Source organism: Equus caballus, chromosome 26 (assembly GCF_041296265.1).
Source record: "Equus caballus isolate H_3958 breed thoroughbred chromosome 26, TB-T2T, whole genome shotgun sequence".
Taxonomy (NCBI): domain Eukaryota; kingdom Metazoa; phylum Chordata; class Mammalia; order Perissodactyla; family Equidae; genus Equus; species Equus caballus.
The window spans coordinates 9,451,208-9,471,991 of record NC_091709.1 but is presented as its reverse complement, the minus strand read 5'-3'; the positions used below and the strand labels follow the sequence as shown (position 1 = coordinate 9,471,991).

General features: G+C 35.5%; 1 protein-coding gene across 8 annotated transcripts in view; it reads left to right on the top strand.

The window, feature by feature from the left end:
* The window catches only part of ZNF654 (zinc finger protein 654), an 84,429-nt gene that overhangs the window by 34,888 nt on the left and 28,757 nt on the right, over positions 1 to 20,784 (top strand). For all 8 annotated transcript variants that reach the window (XM_023630386.2, XM_070252151.1, XM_070252149.1 and 5 more), the window contains one exon: positions 11,171 to 11,252. In XM_023630386.2, the coding sequence (XP_023486154.1) occupies positions 11,171 to 11,252 (82 nt within the window). The remainder of the gene's footprint in view (positions 1 to 11,170; positions 11,253 to 20,784) is intronic.

Genomic DNA, 20,784 nt, shown 5'->3' with positions numbered 1-20,784 from the left:
AAGAGTTTATTCATTTCTTGAAGATTGCCCAGTTTGTTGGCATGTAGTTTTTCATAATATTTGATTATAATATTTTGTATTTCTGTGGTATCTGTTGTAATTTCTTCTCTTTCATTTCTAATTTTATACATTTGAGCCTTCTCTCCTTTTTTCTTAGTGAGTCTGGCTAAGAGTTTGTCAATTCTGTTTATCTTCTCCAAGAACCAGCTCCTTGTTTCATTGATTCTTTCTACAGTCTTTTTTGTTTCAATTTCATGTATTTCTGCTCTAATTTTTATTATTTCCCTCTTTCTGCTGAATTTGGGCTTTGTCTGTTCTTTTAATTATGTTAGGCATAGTTTAAGATTGCTTATTGGAGCTTTTTCTTGTTTGTTAACATGGGCCTGTATTGCTATAAATTTCCCTCTTAGGACTGCTTTTGCTGCATCCCAGGTGAGCTGGTATGTTGTGTCCTCATTGTCATTTGTCTCCAGATATTTTTTGATTTCTCCGTTTATTTCTTCGATGATCCATCAGTTGTTCAGTAGCATGTTGTTTAGTCTCCACATTTTTGTTCCTTCTCAGCTCTTTTCTTGTAGTTGATTTCCAGTTTCATAGCATTATGGTCGGAAAAGATACTAGATTTCAATCTTCTTAAATTTATTGCGGTTTGCCTTGTTTCCCAATACGGGGTCTATCCTTGAGAATGTTCCATGTGCACTTGAGAAGAATATATATTCTGTTTTTGGATGGAGTGTTCCGTATATATCTACTAAGTCCATTTGGTCTAGTTTTTCATTTAATTCCACTATTCTTTGTTGACTTTTTGTATGGATGACCAATCCATTGATGTAAGTGTATTGAGGTCCCCTACTATTACTGTGTTGTCCTTGATATCTACTTTTAGGTTTGTTAATAGTTGCTTCATGTACTTTGGTACTCCTGTGTTGGGTGCATGTATGTTTATAAGTGTTATGTCTTCTTGGTGGAGTATCCCTGTTACCATTATATACTGCCCCTCTTTGTCTCTTTTACCTGTTTTATCTTGAAGTCTCCTTTGTCTGCTATAAGATTGGCAATATCTGCTTTCTTTTGTTTGCCATTAGCTTGCAGTATCATCTTCCATCCCTTCACTCTAAGCCTGTGTTTGTCTTTGGAGCTGAGATGTGTTTCTTGGAGGGAGCATATTGTTGGTTCTTGTTCTTGAATCCATCCTGCCTCTCTGTGCCGTTTGATTGGAGAATTCAATCCATTTACATTTAGAGTGATTATAGATGTATGAGGTCTTAATACTGCCATCTTATTGCTTGTTTTATGGTTCTTCTACATTCCCTTTTTTTTTCTCATCTTGTGTATTTCGTACTCCTAATTTGATTAGGTAGTTTTCTTTGATGGATTTCTTCATTTTCTCCTTCTTTATCATATATGTCTGTGTTCTAATTATTTAGTGATTACCATTAGGTTTGTATAAAAAAATCTCATAGGTGAGATAGTCCATTTTCTGATAGACTCTTATTTCCTTAGACTATGCCAATTCCATCCCTGTCCTCTTCCCCTCTAAGTTATTTTTGTCATATCTTATTACCTCTTGTGTTGTGAGTTTGTGGTTAAAAGATGAGATTATTTTTATTTTGGATTTTCCTTCTCTTTATCCTTAATGTCAAAGGTAATTGTTTACTAACCTGATCTGATAGAGAACTGCCATTTTCTGATCATTACCTTCCTATTCATCTCCTTGCTCAGGGCTTTGTACCGCTTTACCTATTTTTTTTTCAGGTATGAGTGCCTTCTTGAGGATTTCTTATGGGGGTGTCTTGTGGTGAGGAACTCCCTTAGCTTTTGTTTATCTAGGAGAGTTTTTATTTCTTTGTCATATCTCAAGGATATTCTCAGTGGATAGAGTATTCTTTGCTGAAAGTTTTTGTCTTTTAGAATTTTGAATAAGTCATTGTGCTCTCTCCTAGCCTGTAAAGTTTCTGCTGAGAAATCTGCTGAAAGCCTGATAGGAGTTCCTTTGTAGGTTATTTTCTTCTGCTTTGCTGTCCTTAGTAGTTTTCTTTGTCATTGACTTTTGCCAGCTTTACTACTATATGCCTTGTAGTAGGTCATTTTACGTTGATGTAATTAGAACATATACTGGCTTTGTTCACTTATATTTCTAGCTTCCTCCCCAGGTTTGGAAAGTTCTCAACTATTATTTCTTGCAAGAAGCTTTCTGCTCCATTCTCCTTCTCTTCCCCCTCTGGAATACCTATAATCCTTATTTTGCATTTCCTAATTGAGTCATATTTCTCTGAGAATTTCTTCGTTTCTTTTAGTCTTAATTCTCTCTTCTTCTCTATCTGAAGCATTTCTATATTACTGTCCTCTAAGTTGCTAATTCTGTCCTCCATATTGTCAGCTCTGTCGTTCAGGGAATCCAGATGTTTTAAATCTCATTCATTGTGTTTTTCATCTCTAACAATTCTGATTGGTTCTTCTTTATATTTTCAATCTCTTTGTGAAGAAGCTCCTGAATTTGTTGATTTGTCTTTCTGTGTTTTCTTGTAACTTACTGAATTTTTTTATGGTAGCTATTTTGAATTCTTTGTCATTTAGGTTATGAATTTTTGTGTCTTCAGGGTTGGTTTCTGAGTACTTGTCACTTTCCCTTTGGTCTGGAGAGTTAATATACTTTTTCATACTGCTTGATGGTGTGGATTTTTGCCTCCACATAGTTATTATCTGGTTGCAGCTTTCACCTGCTGCTACTGGGTGGGCATCAGGCACTGGGTATTCTGGGCCCAGCATCATCTGGCACTTCCTAGCTCCAGCTGCTGACTCCCTTTCTCTCTGTATGACGCTCTGACCAATGGCAGGTCTGGGGTGCTCGGTCGGGGGAGGGGTGCTTCCTTTCACCTGCGCTTCCCCCAGCTTCTTCTTTTCCATCTCTGTGGAGCTCTGGGCCATCGAAGGGCTGGAGTGCTGGGTGGGGGAAGGGGCACCTTCTTAACCTGCACACCTTTCCCAGCCAGTACTTTTGTCTCCCCACGGTGTGCTCTGGGTGACTTCAGAGTTGCAGTGCCAGGCAGGTGGAGGGGAGGGGCACTCCCTTTCTTCTGTGCACTCCCAGTGTTTTCCCTGGGCCCCCACCAACTGCTCTCCTGGGGTCCTAGCTTGATGGAGACGCCCCCACAACAACTCAGCTTCCTGTATGTGTGGGGCTTTCCTTCAGGCTGTGAGGGAACTCAGAGGGCATGGTGTTCCCACGGTGGGTGGCCACTCCCACATTTCCTGTCCTGAGGTCGCTGGCTGTTCTTGGGAAAAGAAAAGTCCCTTTACTGGCTTCCACTTCCTGCAGTGCATCCAGCCCCAACACCTTCAGACTTATGGTTGCTTGGGTCTCTCAGATGTCTTTTGTATTGTGTGAATGTGCTCTGTTGGTGTATGAATGTCCTTTTGTACTTTAGAAGGGGGAGTTCAAGGAGAGAGCTCATTCCACCATGATGCTGATGTGACTCCTACTGTTATTCTTATTTCTGTTTCCCTGTGTATAATGTGCCCTTTTGGGAGACTGCTTTTAAGATTTTCTCTTTTTTACGTTGTCTTTTTTTTTTTTTCCTTCTCATGGTTCAGAATTCAAAAAGTATTATGAATATACAATGAGGTATCCTGCAAATTATTTATCCATGACCCTATCTATAGGCAACCAATGTAATTATTTTCTTGGGTTTCCTTACAGAGATATTTTGTGCATATACAAGAAGAAGAAAATCCATATTTCCTTTTCCCCCATTTTATAAAAATGCCAGTGTAGTGTACGCACTGTTTTGTACTTCCTTTTTTTCACCTAGATATCTTTCCCCATTAACATAGAGAAAGGTTTATCAGTCATTAAAATGACAGAAGAGTATTTCACACTTACGGATATATGGAAACTTAATTAACAAGTATCCTATTGATGGGTATTTAGTTTTTGTTCCAATCTGTTGCTGTTTTTGTTCCAACCTCTTGTTCCAATGTATTACCATTTAGAAAGCTAAAGATAAGAAATACAGTAGACATCTCAAACTATGCAAGCTAGAACACAATGAAGTGACATCTTTAAAGTGCTGAAACCAAAAAAAACTTTTAACTCTAAATTTGAGGAGAAATGGAGTTATTTTTTTGGGAGCAAAAACTGAAAGAATGCATTCCCAGAAGACCTGAATTACCAAAAAATCTAGCACAAATATGATGCCAGACAGAAAATCTACCTAAAGAAATGAAGAGAGCTGGAAATGCTAAAAGCTGAAGACAAATATAAAATTGAATTTTTCGTATTTTTAATCACTGTGAAACGTAACTGTCTAAAGCAGGGGTTGAAAAACATTTTTTTTAAAGGGTCAGATGTTTCAGACTTGCAGACTGTAGAGTGTCTGTTGTACTATTCAGCTTTGCTTTTGTAGCATCAAAGCAGCCATAGATAATACATAAATGAATGCATGTGGCTTTGTTCCAATAAAGCTTTTACAGAAACTGGCAGCCATCCTGTGTGTCATACTTTCTAAATGCCGAGACTAAAGAAAACTTGTAGTGAAGTATTGTTGGTTTAGAGCATATTCAAAATTAAAATGAATGACCAAAAGTAGCACAAAGATTATTTTACCCAAAGCAGCATATAATATTATTTGAAGGTGGGATAGAACTTATTAAAGATATGTATTGTAAATCCTAGGGTAATCACTAAAAACGTTGGATATAGAAATGAATATATTAAGCCAAAGTGGAGATAAAATGGAGCCATAAAATTACTCAATCCAAAAGAAAGTGGAAGAGTCGGTCAAAAGGAACAATGAACAGATCAAAAAATAGAAAATAACTATTAAGATAGTAGGTTTTAATCCAAACATATCAAAAATTACATTACACGTAAATAGTCTAAACCTATTAAAAAAGAAATTGGTTAGATAGACAAGGAAGATCCAACTAACAGATGTATATCCATACCCCTATGCCCTTTTTTAGATAAACAGAAACACACTTTGCTCTGCTCTGCTCTTTTCACTTAATAATGTATCTTGGAGGTCACTCCATAGTGATGTAGACATAGTCCAAATTCCTTTTTACAACTCAGTATTCTTTCATGTAGGTGTATGATAGTTCAGTGAACATATCTTCTAATGGTAAGTATTTGGATTGTTTCCATTCTTTTCCTATTACAAATAGTGCTATGATTAATACATTTTGCATACATGTTTTTGTATTTTTGCCAGTAGATTTTCAGGGAAGTTTCCTAGAATCTGTGTAAAAAAATGAATAGATATGTAATTTTGCTAAGTAGTCCTAAGTTCCCTCTATACAGCTTGTACCAGTTTACATTCTTACACAAAATGAGGCTTTGTTTACCTCGAACCTCACCACAGTTTTGTCCCACTTTTGATTTTTTGTTAATCTAATAGAAGAGAAATAGCATCTCAATGTAGTTTTAGTTTGTATTTTTGTTATTGTGAGTGAAGTTGAACATCTTTTTGCATGTTCTTAAAGACTATCTGTATTTCATTTTTCATGAACTACCTGTTTATATCTCAAGCTCATTTTCTATAAGTTCGTTGAACTTGTTCTTCTCAATTTTCATAACCTCTTTATGTATTAGGGATATTAACCCCTTCCTGAGAGGTTAGTTGCAAATGTGTATTTTTTCATTTATCTTTTGTTTTTCTTATGGCATTTATTTTTTAGATATTTTTAATGTAACTAAAATTTATCAGTATTTCTCTATTGCTTCTGAATTTTGAATCATAGTTAAGAAAGATTTCTCTATAAGCAGGTTATGTGGGATGTTTTTCTGATCTTTGTACTGTTTGATCTTTTAAAGTTTTTGATCCATTTTGAATTTTTTCTTACGTTTGGAAGTTGGATGAATCAATTTTGTCTTTTAACATTTGGCTATCCAGTAATGAAGTCAACGTTTTCCCTATTGATCTGAGATGCAGCTTTTGTTATGTATTCATTTTTCACATGCAATTGCTCTGTTTTTGGACTTCATTTGATTTTATTAGGCTATTTTTCCATGTATCAATACAAGGGTGGTTCAGTTATAAAGTTTTTACAAAATGTTTTAATATTGGTTAGTTCCTTCTCATTGCTCTTTCTGCTACATGGTTTTTCTAGATATTCAATTTTGTAATCAACTATCTACTTCTAGAAAAACTTGAAAGTAACTTTACTATATGTAAATTCATAAATTAGTTAAGGAGAATTTAGTACTTAACATATTGAACTGTATGCTTTATATACACTTCGTCTTCCTTTAGTCTAAGGACACTGCAACATTAATGCTGAAACTCCTCCTTCCAACTTAAATGTAATTGATATCATATATTTTTGCTATATTTTTTCAAAGCCCAGATGAGATTATTATTATCGCTTCATGCTATCAAAGTTTTTAGCCCATATTTTTACTAATTTTCATCTTAGACCCTTCTTGGCAATTTAATTTTCCATTTCTTTGTGAACAGTCTATATTTTTCTTTGGTTGTTTAGACATTGCTCTTTGTATTTGGTATTTTATAGTTTACTGTGTTTAACTAGGTATAGATTTATATTTTATCATTCCTTACTGGGATTTTCTGGGCTTGTTGGATATGAGGATTGATAGCTTTCATCAAGTATGAAAAATTCTTACCTAGTTTTTGTCTGCCTCATTCTTGATCTGTTTTTTGTAGAAGTGCAATTAGACATGTTAGACTTGTACAGTCCGTTCCCCATGTCTGTAACTCTTGCTTGTATGTATCTTCCATTTCTTTGTCTCTCTATTGCACTCTAGATAATTTTTTCACATCTTTCAGTTCACTAGGTTTTTTCGTCAGCTGTGTCTAATTTGCAATTAAATCTGTCCATTGACTTTTTACTTCAGTGATTTTACTTTTTATTTCTAAAAGTTTTTTGACTACTGTTGATTATCTTGTTCTTTATATTTTCAATATTTCTTTATTCCTTGAACTATATTATACTCATTTTATGTTCTGGGTCTGGTTTTAAATATAAAGTCTTTGTGGATTTTCTGTTGGTTCTTGCTCATGGTGTTTCATTTCCTTGTATGTTGTGGTTTTTCTTGTTATTGTCATTATTTTTATTTACTTTGTGAATTTGTATTTTCTTGAAATAAATTTATTTGTGATAATTGAAGCATGGATCGGAAGTGGGTATTCAGAGAGGATCTGCATTTGTTTCTGCCAGGGGCCTGGGGACGTTACTAGATGAGGACCAATGTTAGTTAAATTCTGGGCTTGAAAATGTTTCACCCACATAAATAATATGAATTCCGTTTACCGCCTACATCAGAGGATTTTAAAAGTAGATTTTCTTTTCTCTTTTTTCTACTTAGCTCCAAGTGCAGACAGGCAGTTTTCCTTGTAATCTAGAAATGTGGTGAAGGGGGTGGGAGGAGTATAATAGTGTAGCTAATTTGAATGTTTAGTCAAGGTGAAAGCCAGCTCTTTTATTGAGCATTTTAATTGTTTTCAGGGGGGAGAATCATTAAGGGTACCTACTCTGTCATACTTAGAAAATGTAATGTATAGTTTCTTTATCAGTATATATTTGAAAAAAACTTTGAACCTTTTTCTTCCTCAGTAAAGACATATTGCTGAAGAAACTGTTTTGAAGATAAATGCATTGGAATGCTTGAGTATGTCAAAGTAGATCTCTTTGTTAAGATTAAGTAGCACTGAGTTGAAGTTTCTCTGTGGTATCAAAGATACAATGTTAATAAGTGTAGAAGAAATTGTTACAAATTCATAAAATAAAGTGTGGGTAATAAGATTTTATTCTATTCTTATTTAATTCATGTAGAGGAGACCTAATCTTCTTTGGCTTAAATTGGTAAATGAACTTCTTATATTTGGATCGTTAGGCATTATAATTTATAAATTCACAAATCCACATTCTTGTTTTTCAGTGTGAAAATTGCTTCGATGCTATAGAGACCCCAAAAGAGTAGTAATTCTGATTATAACTACCAAACAGTCTATTTATGTGTGTCTGTGTATTTTAAGGAAGTTGATACCTTATAATCATTTGTAATATATGGAAAAACATGGTCTGAATTCCAAGCATCCCCAATGATAGAAAGTAGTTTGTTTAATAAATAGGTACTCTAGTGGTACTCTGTTTCTTTAAGCTTGCATAGCTAATAGGAAAATACTGTTTGATGAAAGTCAAATAAGTATGATTATATATGGAATAATTCTTTTAATTGAAAAGGCATACCATCTATAATGTATTTGTCCCACTACAAATAATTTATGTTTTTATATAAATCCTTTTTTTTAGGTAATCCTATTTTGAATAATTATTTCAATTTACGTAATTGAACTGTAGGTAACCCGTAATTTGGACTAAGGTTCATTGATTAATATATAGACTATTACATAGTGAACATTATATGCAACATATTCAACCTTAAAAACCAATATAAACATTATATAATAGTAAATTTTTAGAAAGAAACCTTTCAATGAATTTAGTCAGATGTCCTAAAAATCTTCATAATTTAAGTGAAGAAAAATTGGTATTTTATATTTTAACAAAATTGACACATGCACAGCTGAGAAGAACAAATCTGTGAAGATGTCATGTTTTCTCTTAGTCTTGAAGGAAACTGATGACAGTGTTAATAAAAATAGTAGTGCTGTATTATTATTAGCAACACCACAGCACTACCAGGGATTGTTCTAAGTGCTTTACAAGAGGTGGCTACTATTCTTGTTTCTATTTTATAAATAAGGAAAATGAGGCATAGAGATACTAAGTGATTTGCTCAGGATTACATATCAAGTAAGTGATGCAGCTGAGATTCAAACCTAATGTGGCTCTGGACCATGGGTGAGTAAAGGGCCAGATAGCAAATATTTTATGCTTAGCCTATGAGGTCTCTGTAGCCTCTACTCAGTTCTGTCACTGTAGTGTGAAAGCAGCCATAGTCAGTGTGTAAATAGATGGGTGTGGTTGTATTCCAATAATAACTTATTTATTGACATATTTGAATTTCATATAACTTTTACCTGTTGTGAAATATTATTCTCTTGATTTTTTAACAATTTAACATGATTAACTATTCTTATCTCAAGCATTATACAATAACAGGCCTTCCGTGGGCCAGATATGGCCCATGGACAGTAGTTTGCCAGACCTACTCTAGACTGCTACATATATTTTGGGGTCCTGCTTTCTTCTATTTTGGGCTCTGTTACCCTGCACCTTGTAGCATTTGCTTCCCTGAGGGCTAAACAACTTGATCTCTAAACATTTAGTTGATCCCTTAATTAGTCAATAGGAAATGAACAGGTTTCAAACGTGAACTTTCTACTTCTACATATAATCTAGGTTTTTCTCCTAGTGATTTCACTACTGTGTAATGACTTGTTGATTTTCCTGAATTTTACCCTAAGGCAGAGCTAACTAGACCATGTTGTTTTATCTTTATTTACTCTTTACTTATTTTGTGTGTGGTTTTTGTCATTTTGCTATCATTATCATGGAGTTGGGCCTTGTTGTTGAGGTTACTGATAGTGGGGCTTATACATTTCTCTTTCTGTAATGTTGGCTCCCCTTTCATGTTCACATAATGCAGATACTGTATAATTCTGTATATTTTGTTTGATTCTCTACAAGGTCATGTTGATCGGCATGCTCATTTCTAAATTTACTGCCATTAGCGCATTTTATTTCTACTACTAACCTTTGTATCTCTCCCTCCTTCAATGCAATTAATTGCCCTACCAGTCAAATACTATCTACTCAATATAATGATGCAATCCTACTCACTTCTGCCTAATGCAAATTTAATGTCTCCTTGTTTTAACATGTTATAATAAAGATATATACAAAGTACAGTGCCTTGGTAGTACAGAAGACAATGAATGGATAAAGAAGTTGTATACAATGGAATGTTATTCAGTGATAAAAAATGAACAAAATCTTGCCATTTGTGGTAACATAGATGGACCTCTAGGGCTTTAAGCTAAGTGAAATAAGTTAGAGAAAGACAAATACTGTATGATCTCAGTTATATATGGAATCTTAAGAAAAACAAGCTCATAGATACAGAGAACAGATGGGTGGTTGCCAGAGGTGAGCGAAATGGGTAAAGGGAGTCAAAAGACACAAACTTCCAGATATAAGTTAGTCATGGGGATGTAATTATGGTTAATAATACTGTATTGCATATTTGAAAGTTCCTAAGAGAGTAATCTTAAAAATTCTCATCACAAGAAAAAAAATTCTGTAAATATGTATGGTGATGGATGTTAACTAGACTTACAGTGATCATTTTGCAGTAGGTACAAGTGTCAAATCATTATGTTGTACGCCTGAAACTAATATAATGTAGGTCAGTTATACCTCAGTAAGAAAAAAAAGGCAAAAAATGTTTATAAAAAAATACAACTTTAGGTATTCCTAGTTGAGTATCTTCTAGAAGAATTAAAATTTAAAGATTTTAAGGGATTTGTCCTTTGTGCTACTTCAGGATTGCTAAACAGTGTTAGATAATTTTATAATTTTCCATGCTCATGATTAGGAAATCAATCGTGTTTCTTCTTGTGTAAACTTATGAATTGTTAAAGGCATATGAAGTATTTAGTAACAGTATTTTCCAAACGAGTTGTTTAAAAAGGAGGAACCACAGAATTTGGGCAGTCTGTCATGAGTGGGATGATCAAGATAAACCTAGAGTGTGAGGACCTATGTGTCATTTATTAGATACGTAATTGTTGGTATTGCTGTAATATAAGTGTTGGCTGCGAGTTTCATGATGTCTCTAACTTTCTTATATTTTTGTGTCAATTTTATCCATCCCTTATATCCCTGTGAAAAAAATTGGATTTTGAATTTTCTCTGGGCTCCACTGTGCTAGGGTGAAGCCAGACTATATGCCCATTTTGGATCATCTTGACATCTGTAGTAACATTGTTGCTACCTGGTATGCCATTGCATTGTTTGGCACTGTGAACACTGGTAGGCATAAGTAATGTACTGTTCATTCTACTGTATCTTCTATCAAAATTTTATTGAGAACATTACATGAATGACGAATGATGAATATAATTTTTCAAAACCAACCAGTTTAAATATCTAATATTACATAGCTGTTATCTCTTTAAGAATCTTTTAATTTGGGGCAAAAAACTCAAAGAAGCAATGAAAGTTATTCACTTCTTCTTTCTAGGAGTTTCTTTGAATTGCTGCTGTTCTTTGGAAGAGATGAGTTCTATGAAGAGCCCTTAAAGGATATTCTTGGATCCTTCCAGGTAAAATAGTTTACTACTTCACATTGTGTACATTTAAAACAGGCCTTTATTTCCCCCTAAAAGTAGTATATTGGTTATTTATTGTTTATAAGTTTTTATATTTACTAAGGTGGCAGTGCTTAACATCCTATTATACTGGCAGAAGAAGAAAGTTCTTAAAATTGACTTTCAGCTGTATTTTAGCAGTTCCTAGGATTCCAGTTGCACGTTTGCTAGACCAGACTGGTGCCACCACCCTTGTGGATTCCTAAGCACACCCTAGACATACACATTTTACTGCTACAGCCTTTGATTCCAAAGGCACGTATAGAACTTGGCCCTAGTGAAAAAGGACTCTTCTTGCCTGCTCTAGGAGCAGGCTGTCTGTCCCATGCCACTTTGTCCCTTTGCTGTACCCTGATTTTCTCATCTATTTTCTCAAGATAGGAGGCAGATTTTTTGCACTTGCTATATGAGAGAAGAGAGTAAATCCAGAAGGGGATGACAAAAGATCCAAGACCTCTGCTGTAGATGCAAGAACATTTTCTCTTTTTACCATTTACTTAAGCAGCAATACCTAAGACTGTGGCTCACTGGTATATCCTTGCCGTTATCTCCATCAGTACTTCTCTGGGGTGGAATAAAGGAAGATAAACTTTGAGCTCCCCCTAGGGGTAAAGTGTTTAGACAGTGTATCTGACATTTATTCCTGTGGTGGTAACAAGAAAGGCTTATGGTCAACCAGGAGTATTGCTGTCCACCTTGAGAAAGGAGAGCAGCAGAGTAACAGACAAGTCATACAGTGCTTTCTCTCACCTAGAATTTTTATTTCATATTTATTGAAAAAGCTTTTAGACTGAATTAAAATAGATTTTTATGATCGATCACTCTGGTGCATACATAGAATAGCAAAAATTATAAACAAACTTAATTGGCTAAGTTATATCTAAGACTTCTTCACATTCAGAATCTGACTCTAGAATTGCTTTTCCGCTCAGTCATCAGTGTCTGTTTTTCTACACCATTTTGTCTTTAGTGGTATCAAAAGTGTTGGTGATGCAGCATTTCCTAAAATAATTAATAAACAAACTAAAAGCCATTGGTACTGGGCTTTTAAAAGCTTAAGCTGTCTTCATGCTTTTGTTTAGCCAACTTTTGATTGCTGCTTCAGGGGTGTTTTTAAACTAGATTAATGGCCCTGCACCCTCCCCACACTGTTTAGTTCCCAAGAGTTAAAAGAATGGTCTGCTAGTCTCTTAGATTTTATTCTGAGTCACCACTATACCCTTTTGCAAGTTTTCATGCTGTCTCTTGGAATGTCCATCCATGCAGAATGGCAGCTACATCATCACCATTACCAGGCAACGTGAATTCTAAGATAGTATTGAATATAAAACATATTTTGACTTGAAAGCTGTAAAAATATGAAAAAAAATGTATCTTAGGATCAGTGAAATTAGGTACATTATATTCAACATTCTACTTTATCCATTTTTACATTCAGCAAAAGAGGTAAAAACACCTGTTCTCATGGAGCTTTGTTCTAATTAGAGTCTGTATTCGAGTCTTAATTCCACTCCATTTCTCCTCTGACACCTGTGTTCTTGGCAGTCCATTCTTGAACTTTTACTCAGCACTATTTATTGTCTTCACTGTGTGCTGACACTAAGCTCTGGGAAAAACAGCAGAAAGCAAAAGCAGAAAACCCCTGCTGTTGTGGAGTTTAATTCTAGTGTAGAAGCAGAAAGACAGTAAGTCAAACCTTTGTAAATTGAGAGTGTTTTAGAAAGCGACAAATGACTTAGCAAAAATGAAGCAGGCCAGGAGGTCGTGGTGTTGGGGGAGGAGACTGTGGTTTGAAATGGGGTCCTGGGGAATGCCTCATGGAGCTGTCAGCTGAGCACTGACGATGGAACCCTGGAGGCTCATAGAGTAGATGAGAGACTGTGTTTGACTTCTGCTTTAGATGTGTGAAATCGTAACATTTGTGAAAAGACACGTCCTTCACTTTTTTTCTTGTGAGCAGGGTGTCCATTCAGTTGTTAAAATAATCAGTTCCTCAAGGGAGAGTTCATAGTTTTGCATCCTTTTCTATCTCCTGCTCAAATTCTAAAGCCCACCTCTTCTCTTTGTTTTGTTTTTAAATCTCTCTGCCATTTCTGCCACTTCGGTTGCTGTGGCTTCTTCCTACTCTGAATTTTCTTGAGCAACTCTTGCCTCCTAGGAGAGATTTTACCTTCTGTTCCCGTTTTAGCTTTGTTTGGAGAATTGTCTTCTGTGTTCTGCACTGAGCTGCTGCTTTTAGTGCTTCCAGGCCTTCTCCCTTAGGGACCCAGGAAGGGCCAGTATGTAGTCCATCATGCATACCCCTCTAAAACCTTGCATTTGCTAAGCTTTGTGGATTCTCCAGGCTTTTGACTGACCTTTGATAATCCAGTGACAATCCCAATGTCATCTTTCAAAATTCTAAATATTTTCTACTAGTGTAAACCCTGTTTCTCCAGGTGGTTCATTTCTATCCTCCTTTCATGCAGATTCATACCAGCTTAAGGTCATGCTCTTTCTCCTGTACATAAGTAGGACAAACAGTACTGCTCATACTTTAAAGTATATAAAGCTCACCTGGGGATCTTGTTAAGATGCAGATTATGATTCAGTAGGTCTGGGGTGGGGCCTGAGAGTCTGCATTTGTAACAGGCTCTGCAGTGATGCCTATGGTGCTGGTCCCTGGATCATAGTTGAGTTAGCAAGGGACTAACATTGTTCACTGGATTTGAGTTAATTATTCCTGTCTTCCTCTTCTTCTCCCCCCATTTTCCAAATGTGACTATCCTAGCTCAGCTACTCGCTTTCTGTCATCTTGGACAAATTACATAATTTCTGTGTCAGTTTCCTCATTTGTGAAATGGGGACAGTAATTGTGCTTGCTGCATAGGGTCATCAGCTTGACATCATTCTTAGTAAAATGACCAGGCTTAAGGCTTAAGGCAGGCCTTATTGCCTGTCTGATGAAGGGTGTGGGTCCTGAAGTCATACTACCTGGATTTCTGTTTTCACAGTAAGACCAAAACCCAGCCTATTCTATTCTTCCATGAATTTCTAATCTAAAACCTGAGGTGTTCAAGTAGACCACTGACTATAATTTTTCCTCTGCTTTTTATTCCAAAAGGAAGCTTCATTTTTAGAGTAGATGTTCCATGTACTGGCTTCTGAAAGCTTGCTTTCTTAGCCCTTGGCTTCTAATCATTGTTCTTGACCTCAACATAAGGAGGTGACACATTTCTTATATGATACACTTACCTCATTATTATTTTTAGTCTGTTCATTGGTGAGCCTTCCATAGCCTAGTGATTGAATTCATATGATGGGTCTCCAAAACCCATTAATTTTAGTTCAGTCTTCTGGATTCTCAATGAAATGATAAAAATAATATAAAATTCCTTGTGAATACTGGAAACCAGGACGAGAACCTATATCAAAACCAGATTGAGGGATGGGCCAAATAATACATGATAAACTGAATGTGATTAAATAGGGAAGTGCGAGAGGGGAGGGAGCGATAAAGAGAGACCTTCCATTGCAATCCAGTAGTGCCTCCCCACCACCAGGGGCAAGAGGAAATAGCAGGTCACTGGCGGGTGCGTTTGGCCAACCTCATTGTTGTTAGTGCTTTCAAAAGCACACCAGGTGTGCAGCAGAGTCTACAGAACAGGAATCATGATGTCACTCTTGTACCTACATTAAAAATGGGACATATCACTCTGCATGAGAGTTTTCCTTCCATTGAGAGAATGAAGGTATGATCCAAACTAAATGCAGCCTGCCTAAATACCCAAAGGTAGGAAAGTTTTGTAAAGAGATGTGGTTGTCTCCCACTGTAGCTTCCTCTTTAAGCCTCATGGGCCGTTGATCTCACAAATTAAACTGAAAAACTTTTCCCTTCTCTCTTTGTTTGGGTTTGAAGGATTCACAGAGACCTATGTACCCATTAGTAAAACAGCTCTGTTTCTAGATATTCTAGGTAAAGATAAATAAAGAGAAGAACACCAGTTACCATCAATTACATGGTAAGATAAGACAGTTAAAAACAAAAAGGATTAATTATGTTGTTGCTGTGGTTGAATTCAGGCAGTCTTCCATGAAACTGGAAGTGAAATTGTAAAGAAGGGACAACCCCAAAGAAGGTATGGAGGTGAAATATTGTATGGAGCTGAAACTGCTAAATTAAAAGTGTAGTGAAGGCAATCAACAGCAGATTAGCTCCAGGAAAAAATAGTCAGTGAAGGAAAAAATCTCTAAACCTTAATTTTCAATTCATAGTAACATACAGTCATATCTTGTTATAGCCTTCAATTTTCAGGATAAAGGAAAGTTCCTACAAATGCAGGGCTCGTGTAGAATAAACAGGATTCCCACGAAGGAAAAAATGAAATCAGGCCAGCAACAAACTTCTCCATCGTAACAAATGTCAGAATGAATAAAGTCTAGAGTTTTTCAAGGGAAAAATATTTAATAATACAGCTGCCAAGCCCTATAGCTTATGAGAGAAGACAACAGAGATAAATAGTCCCAATACTTGGAAAACAAACAAACTACATGTCTTTTTATCAGGAAAACAAATAAAAGTAGTATGCCAGCTGATTTAGAAATGATCAAAACAAAGAATTTACAAATAGAGTTGTTACAGAATAAAAGAAATAAGACAGACCTGAGGAAACAAGTAAAAATTAGAATATTGTTAATATGGCTATTATGAAAATTCTGTTAATGTCAGAAATGATTCTGTAAAAAGAAAATACAAGTTGTAAGTAAAAGCACACACATAATAATCAGGAACTAAAATTCTCAGATCGTGGTATTGATTGGGTAGGGGTAAGGACAACAGGGAAGAATCAAGTACATTCTTGGGCCTCTGAGCCGAAGTAACCACACAGACTAGTGCTATTCACCAAGTGGGCAGTGATTATAGCAGGAAGAGCAGATATAGAAAGAAGAAAGGTTCCATTCTAGACACGGAGTTTTAAATATCTTTGGAACATCCAAGTACTAATGCCCAACAATGGTTAGATTCATGGGTCTACATTTGTATCTTCCCAGTTTGTTTTTCTTTAAACCAAGAACATGTATTCCTTTTATAACTCAAGAGAAAAATAGGTGTTATATATATACTTTTAATTTAGGGAAAAAAAAAGATCCTGGGGTAGTCAGCAAAATGCCAATGCCTTAAAAGCCCACTGCAGAGCTCTGTGTATGTTTTAATGAGCCTGCCCTGACCTCAGAGAAAGGTCCCTGGGGTCAGTGTATAAGTCACAAAGATCTTTTCTGTTCAGACTAGAAGTAGGCCTTAGTTAAGCTATCTTTCCTAGGATTCCACCCTATTTTTTAATCTGCTTGTCCTTCTTTGGGTGAGTGGGGGAAGGAGGTGGGATGAAGTAGGGAACATAACTTCAGAAACAGGAGGCGGCCCAGAGCTCTCTCAGTGCTATATAGCATTGTAAGAGAAGAGCAAAAAGTCATCAAAAGTAAAAGAACTGGCTACAAGAAAGGAGTTAAATAGATGGTTATGCACACAGGGGCAAGTGTTCATCTCCCCTAAGCAGTTACTGTATATATTCATCATCATCATAAATGAGCACGCCCCCTAGGTTTTATTTTTATCTAATATGAAGAAGTTCAGAGCTATTCACTTTCCAGTAAAACTTTCTCAAATCTTGGACCAGGTCTCCCTAGACTACTTGGAATAAGTTGCCCAAGGACTTAATTTGCCAAAGTCCTAATTATGGTATTCAAAACCACCTTTACAGGGCTAGTTAAAAGGCTTTTAAAGCATACAACCATATGCGCTTAATAGCAAGACATTTTGTGAGGAGCAGTTTCAAAATTGTGTCCCCATATTTTCTGCTCTAATAGGAGTTCTCTTCTGTCTCTGTTCAACTACATTTTGACTACATATGATTTCCCCCCCTAGTTTTTCCACTGTTACCAAAGCACTAATCCATCTGTGTTCTGTCTGTAGTTGCATAGTCTCTCCAACTATGCTGTTAGATCTGATGGGCAAAGACCGACTTTCATCCTTGTGTTTCCAACTCTTAGTAGTCTTAGTCTCACAGTACTGATATGTTTGCCAATATAAGTGAAGGATAGATAAGTCCACAGAGATTTCTATATGATGTCTGGCCATTTCTTTCTTTTAAAAAAATCCCTTTTAGGTTGGCCTGGTGGTGTAGTGGTTAAGTTTGCATGTTCCACTTCAGCTGCCTGAGGTTCGCAGATTCAGATCCCAGGCATGGGTCTACACACTGCTCATCAAGCCATGCTGTGGTGGCATCCCACATGCAAATAGAGGAAGATTGGCAACAGCTGTTAGCTCAGGGCCACTCTTCCTCACTAAAAAAACCGAAAAGAAAATTCCCTTTTAGAGATGTATCTCCCTTGCTTAACTCTAGAAGATAAGAAACAATGAGGCATCTTGTCTGAAACTGTTTACCTCATGATCTGTTGGTTACCTCTATATACAGTGAGATGGGGGAGAAGTCAATAAATGTATTCATGGGATGAAACCAACAAATATTTACTGTGGCTTTTACTTTGACAATGTGTAGGAAAAAAGAAACTGAAGTATGCTTCATTGTGAGAAAAGTCTATAGGAAAAGATTTCACTGTCTATGAGAGAAACATACTTGACAAGTGTGCCACATATTTAGCACTGGGAGTGAAAAGGATTGATGTTAAAATGAAAGTTTCAGATTCTGAAATCATTTGGTAAAGATTGTATTCCTTAGATAAATCTTGTGTTGAAATGGGTAAAGCTTTCATATTTTTCCACTGGCATTTAACTTTTTGAAATTGTTGCTCCTGATTAGTAATTCTTGTATATCACCACCTCAGAAATATTTTCAGTTTCTCTGTGTATTTTTTAAAATAATTAATTAGAGAAGGCTTACTTCAGTTCAGCTGTTGAAGTTCTGTGATCACTTTGAATTGATATAAGAGCTAGAGTTATTTCAAGCATAAAATATGTAATAGTAAACTTGAGACAGTTAAACTCAAGGGACCAAGAGCAAGCCTCTAAAAGCTAGGGCTGTCAGCGTCAGTAAGCGGCCTGTGTCAGGAAAGGTCAGTGTACCCTGCCACATGGAACGCCAGTCATCTCAAAAGAGGGTACTAAACATTGTGCATTGATAGTTATTCCCGCCATAGTATCCAACCATAAAGAAAGATCTTATATTCTGAGCATCATGCAGTCTTAGGTTGTTAGGAGCAGGCATGTAAGTGCCTTCAAAATCAGTGGTAGGATTAACACTTTGAAACGATTTCTGAAAGCACATCAGGATCATTGAGGCGTTCATTGTTCACTGAAAACTGATTCTGTAGAGTGTCCTAATACATAATAACTAGAATTATCAGCATATTAGTGCTTGAAGTTTGTATTTTCCTAAAGTATTAGATCATAGAAAATTTAGCTGTAAAGAACTGTAAGAGGACATAAAGTCTAATCTAATTTTTTAATAAATGATGACTAAAGAGATTCATTGATTCATCCATTCAACAGTATTTACTGAAGATTAAGTGACTTGCCCACTTGGTAGCATAGCCAGTACTGTGACCTGTTCTCTTGACTGACTCCAGTGCTTGTTCTGCTGAATCAGATTTCATATTTATTTCTTTGCATGGGAATCAAATAAGTCTTGCATCCACGTTCATTCTGCTTCAGGATCTGTCTTACAGGTGAGAACTGTAACAACAGCACTTCTCTGTAGGCCATATTATTTCATTACTTATTTAAAAATGTTAATGGTAGGGTTGTGCTTTCATTAGCATGGCAACCACCAGTTAATTTTGGAATTTGATTTTGCTCTCAGTTGATGATTTTACTGTTTTTGTGATTGGCTTCCCCTTCAGATAAAACTCTGCAAATTTAAGTAACATACATTTATTACATAAAATTTTTTAAAAGTATAAAAATGTAATTGTGTTTATTAAACAAGGAACAATTATTTATAGTTAAATACTCATTTTTTTCAAAGGTCTCAAGAAGGGGTATCTTAAATAGTTCACTAAGTGTGTGATTCTAGTTATTTTTAAAAATCAAAAGTATAATTTATAGGTATTCATGTATTTTTATAATTTTGAGACTGGGAGTCACCTTAGAAATTGCTTAATCTGATAATCCCTTATTTTACAGATCAGAAAATTATGCTCCCATGGAGCTGAGATTTAGAGAAGTAGAACAAGGGCCTGAGTCTTACTCTCAAGCCAGCGTTCTTTTCAGCATTCCCTAATCTATTATATGCATCATGTGTTTGCAATTAACGGATGTGTCAAAGAGATGCTTTATTTATACGACTGTCTTAAATGCTTCGTGGTCTGGCATTTTGAAACCTTCTAAAGACTGCCTTGCTGGAGAGAGAAAGGGAGAAGAACCTTTAGTGTGGTTATCTGAGTGATAGCAGATGAAGACTAAAGTGTGGGCTGTAGAAACGCAGGGAAGAGGCACATCAGGACATGACATTAGGATCAGCAGAGGAAGGCGAGTTTTCTATTTGATTCCAAACACAAATGTAAAAACCAATAATACCCTAAACCAGCAGTCTCCCGACCTCTGATATCATACCCATCCAGCTTTTTAAAAAAAAGTTTGAGCCCTTATCCCCAATGTAGGTATATTTGTTATTTATGTACATGTACTAGTACTGTATACATTATGAAACAAAAATACACTTAAAAAAGATAAAAGTAAAATAATGTTTTAACAGTGTAAAAACTTTAATGACACCAGTGATTGAATGTGCTTTATTTTTGAAAATTTTTAACACTCGGTCATATAATAATTCGAAGGTGGATTTTAATTTACTTTGATACTTGGTTGTAATAGCTGTCATAGATGAAAAAGATACCTTTAGTAGATCCAAATGGAAAAATTTTATTTTCTAAATTATGATGTCCAGTTTTAAATGTCTTCCACCAAATTTACAAAGATTCTTTTTGAAATTTGACTACTGAATTTCAGTTGTTCCAGAAATCAATCACTGCTTTCTTGAATACTAACCATTTTTAACAAATGAATTGAAAACTTATTCAAATGCTCCAGTTGAAAGATTTTTCAACAGAAAATTCTAGTTTAGTTTTTTAATGGCATAGATACAAGCATTCTAGGTGATGTATTGATTTTTGGCACAACAATCATGTAAGGATGCTAACACTTCCAAACATTCATTTTAATTGATTTTCTACATAAGGACTTTATTGAAAAGCAGTAACATTTTCATTGTTATACTGTCCTCTTTATGTAGGCAAACTCAGAATGTTAATTTTTTCAAAAACTTCAGGTAAATACTCCTTAGGAACTTATCACAGAAAAGAACATCAGATTTGTGATAATTATCTTTTTGTAAAAGAAAACTGCATAACTTCTTTACACTTTACAACTTTTTGAAGTGCTTTGCCATAAGATAACAAAAGAAAGTGTAATAATAAAAGATATGGTCATTCTCATTTCATCATCTCATTTCAACATATTGTAAAGATTTTACTATATTTTCAAGGCTTTGTA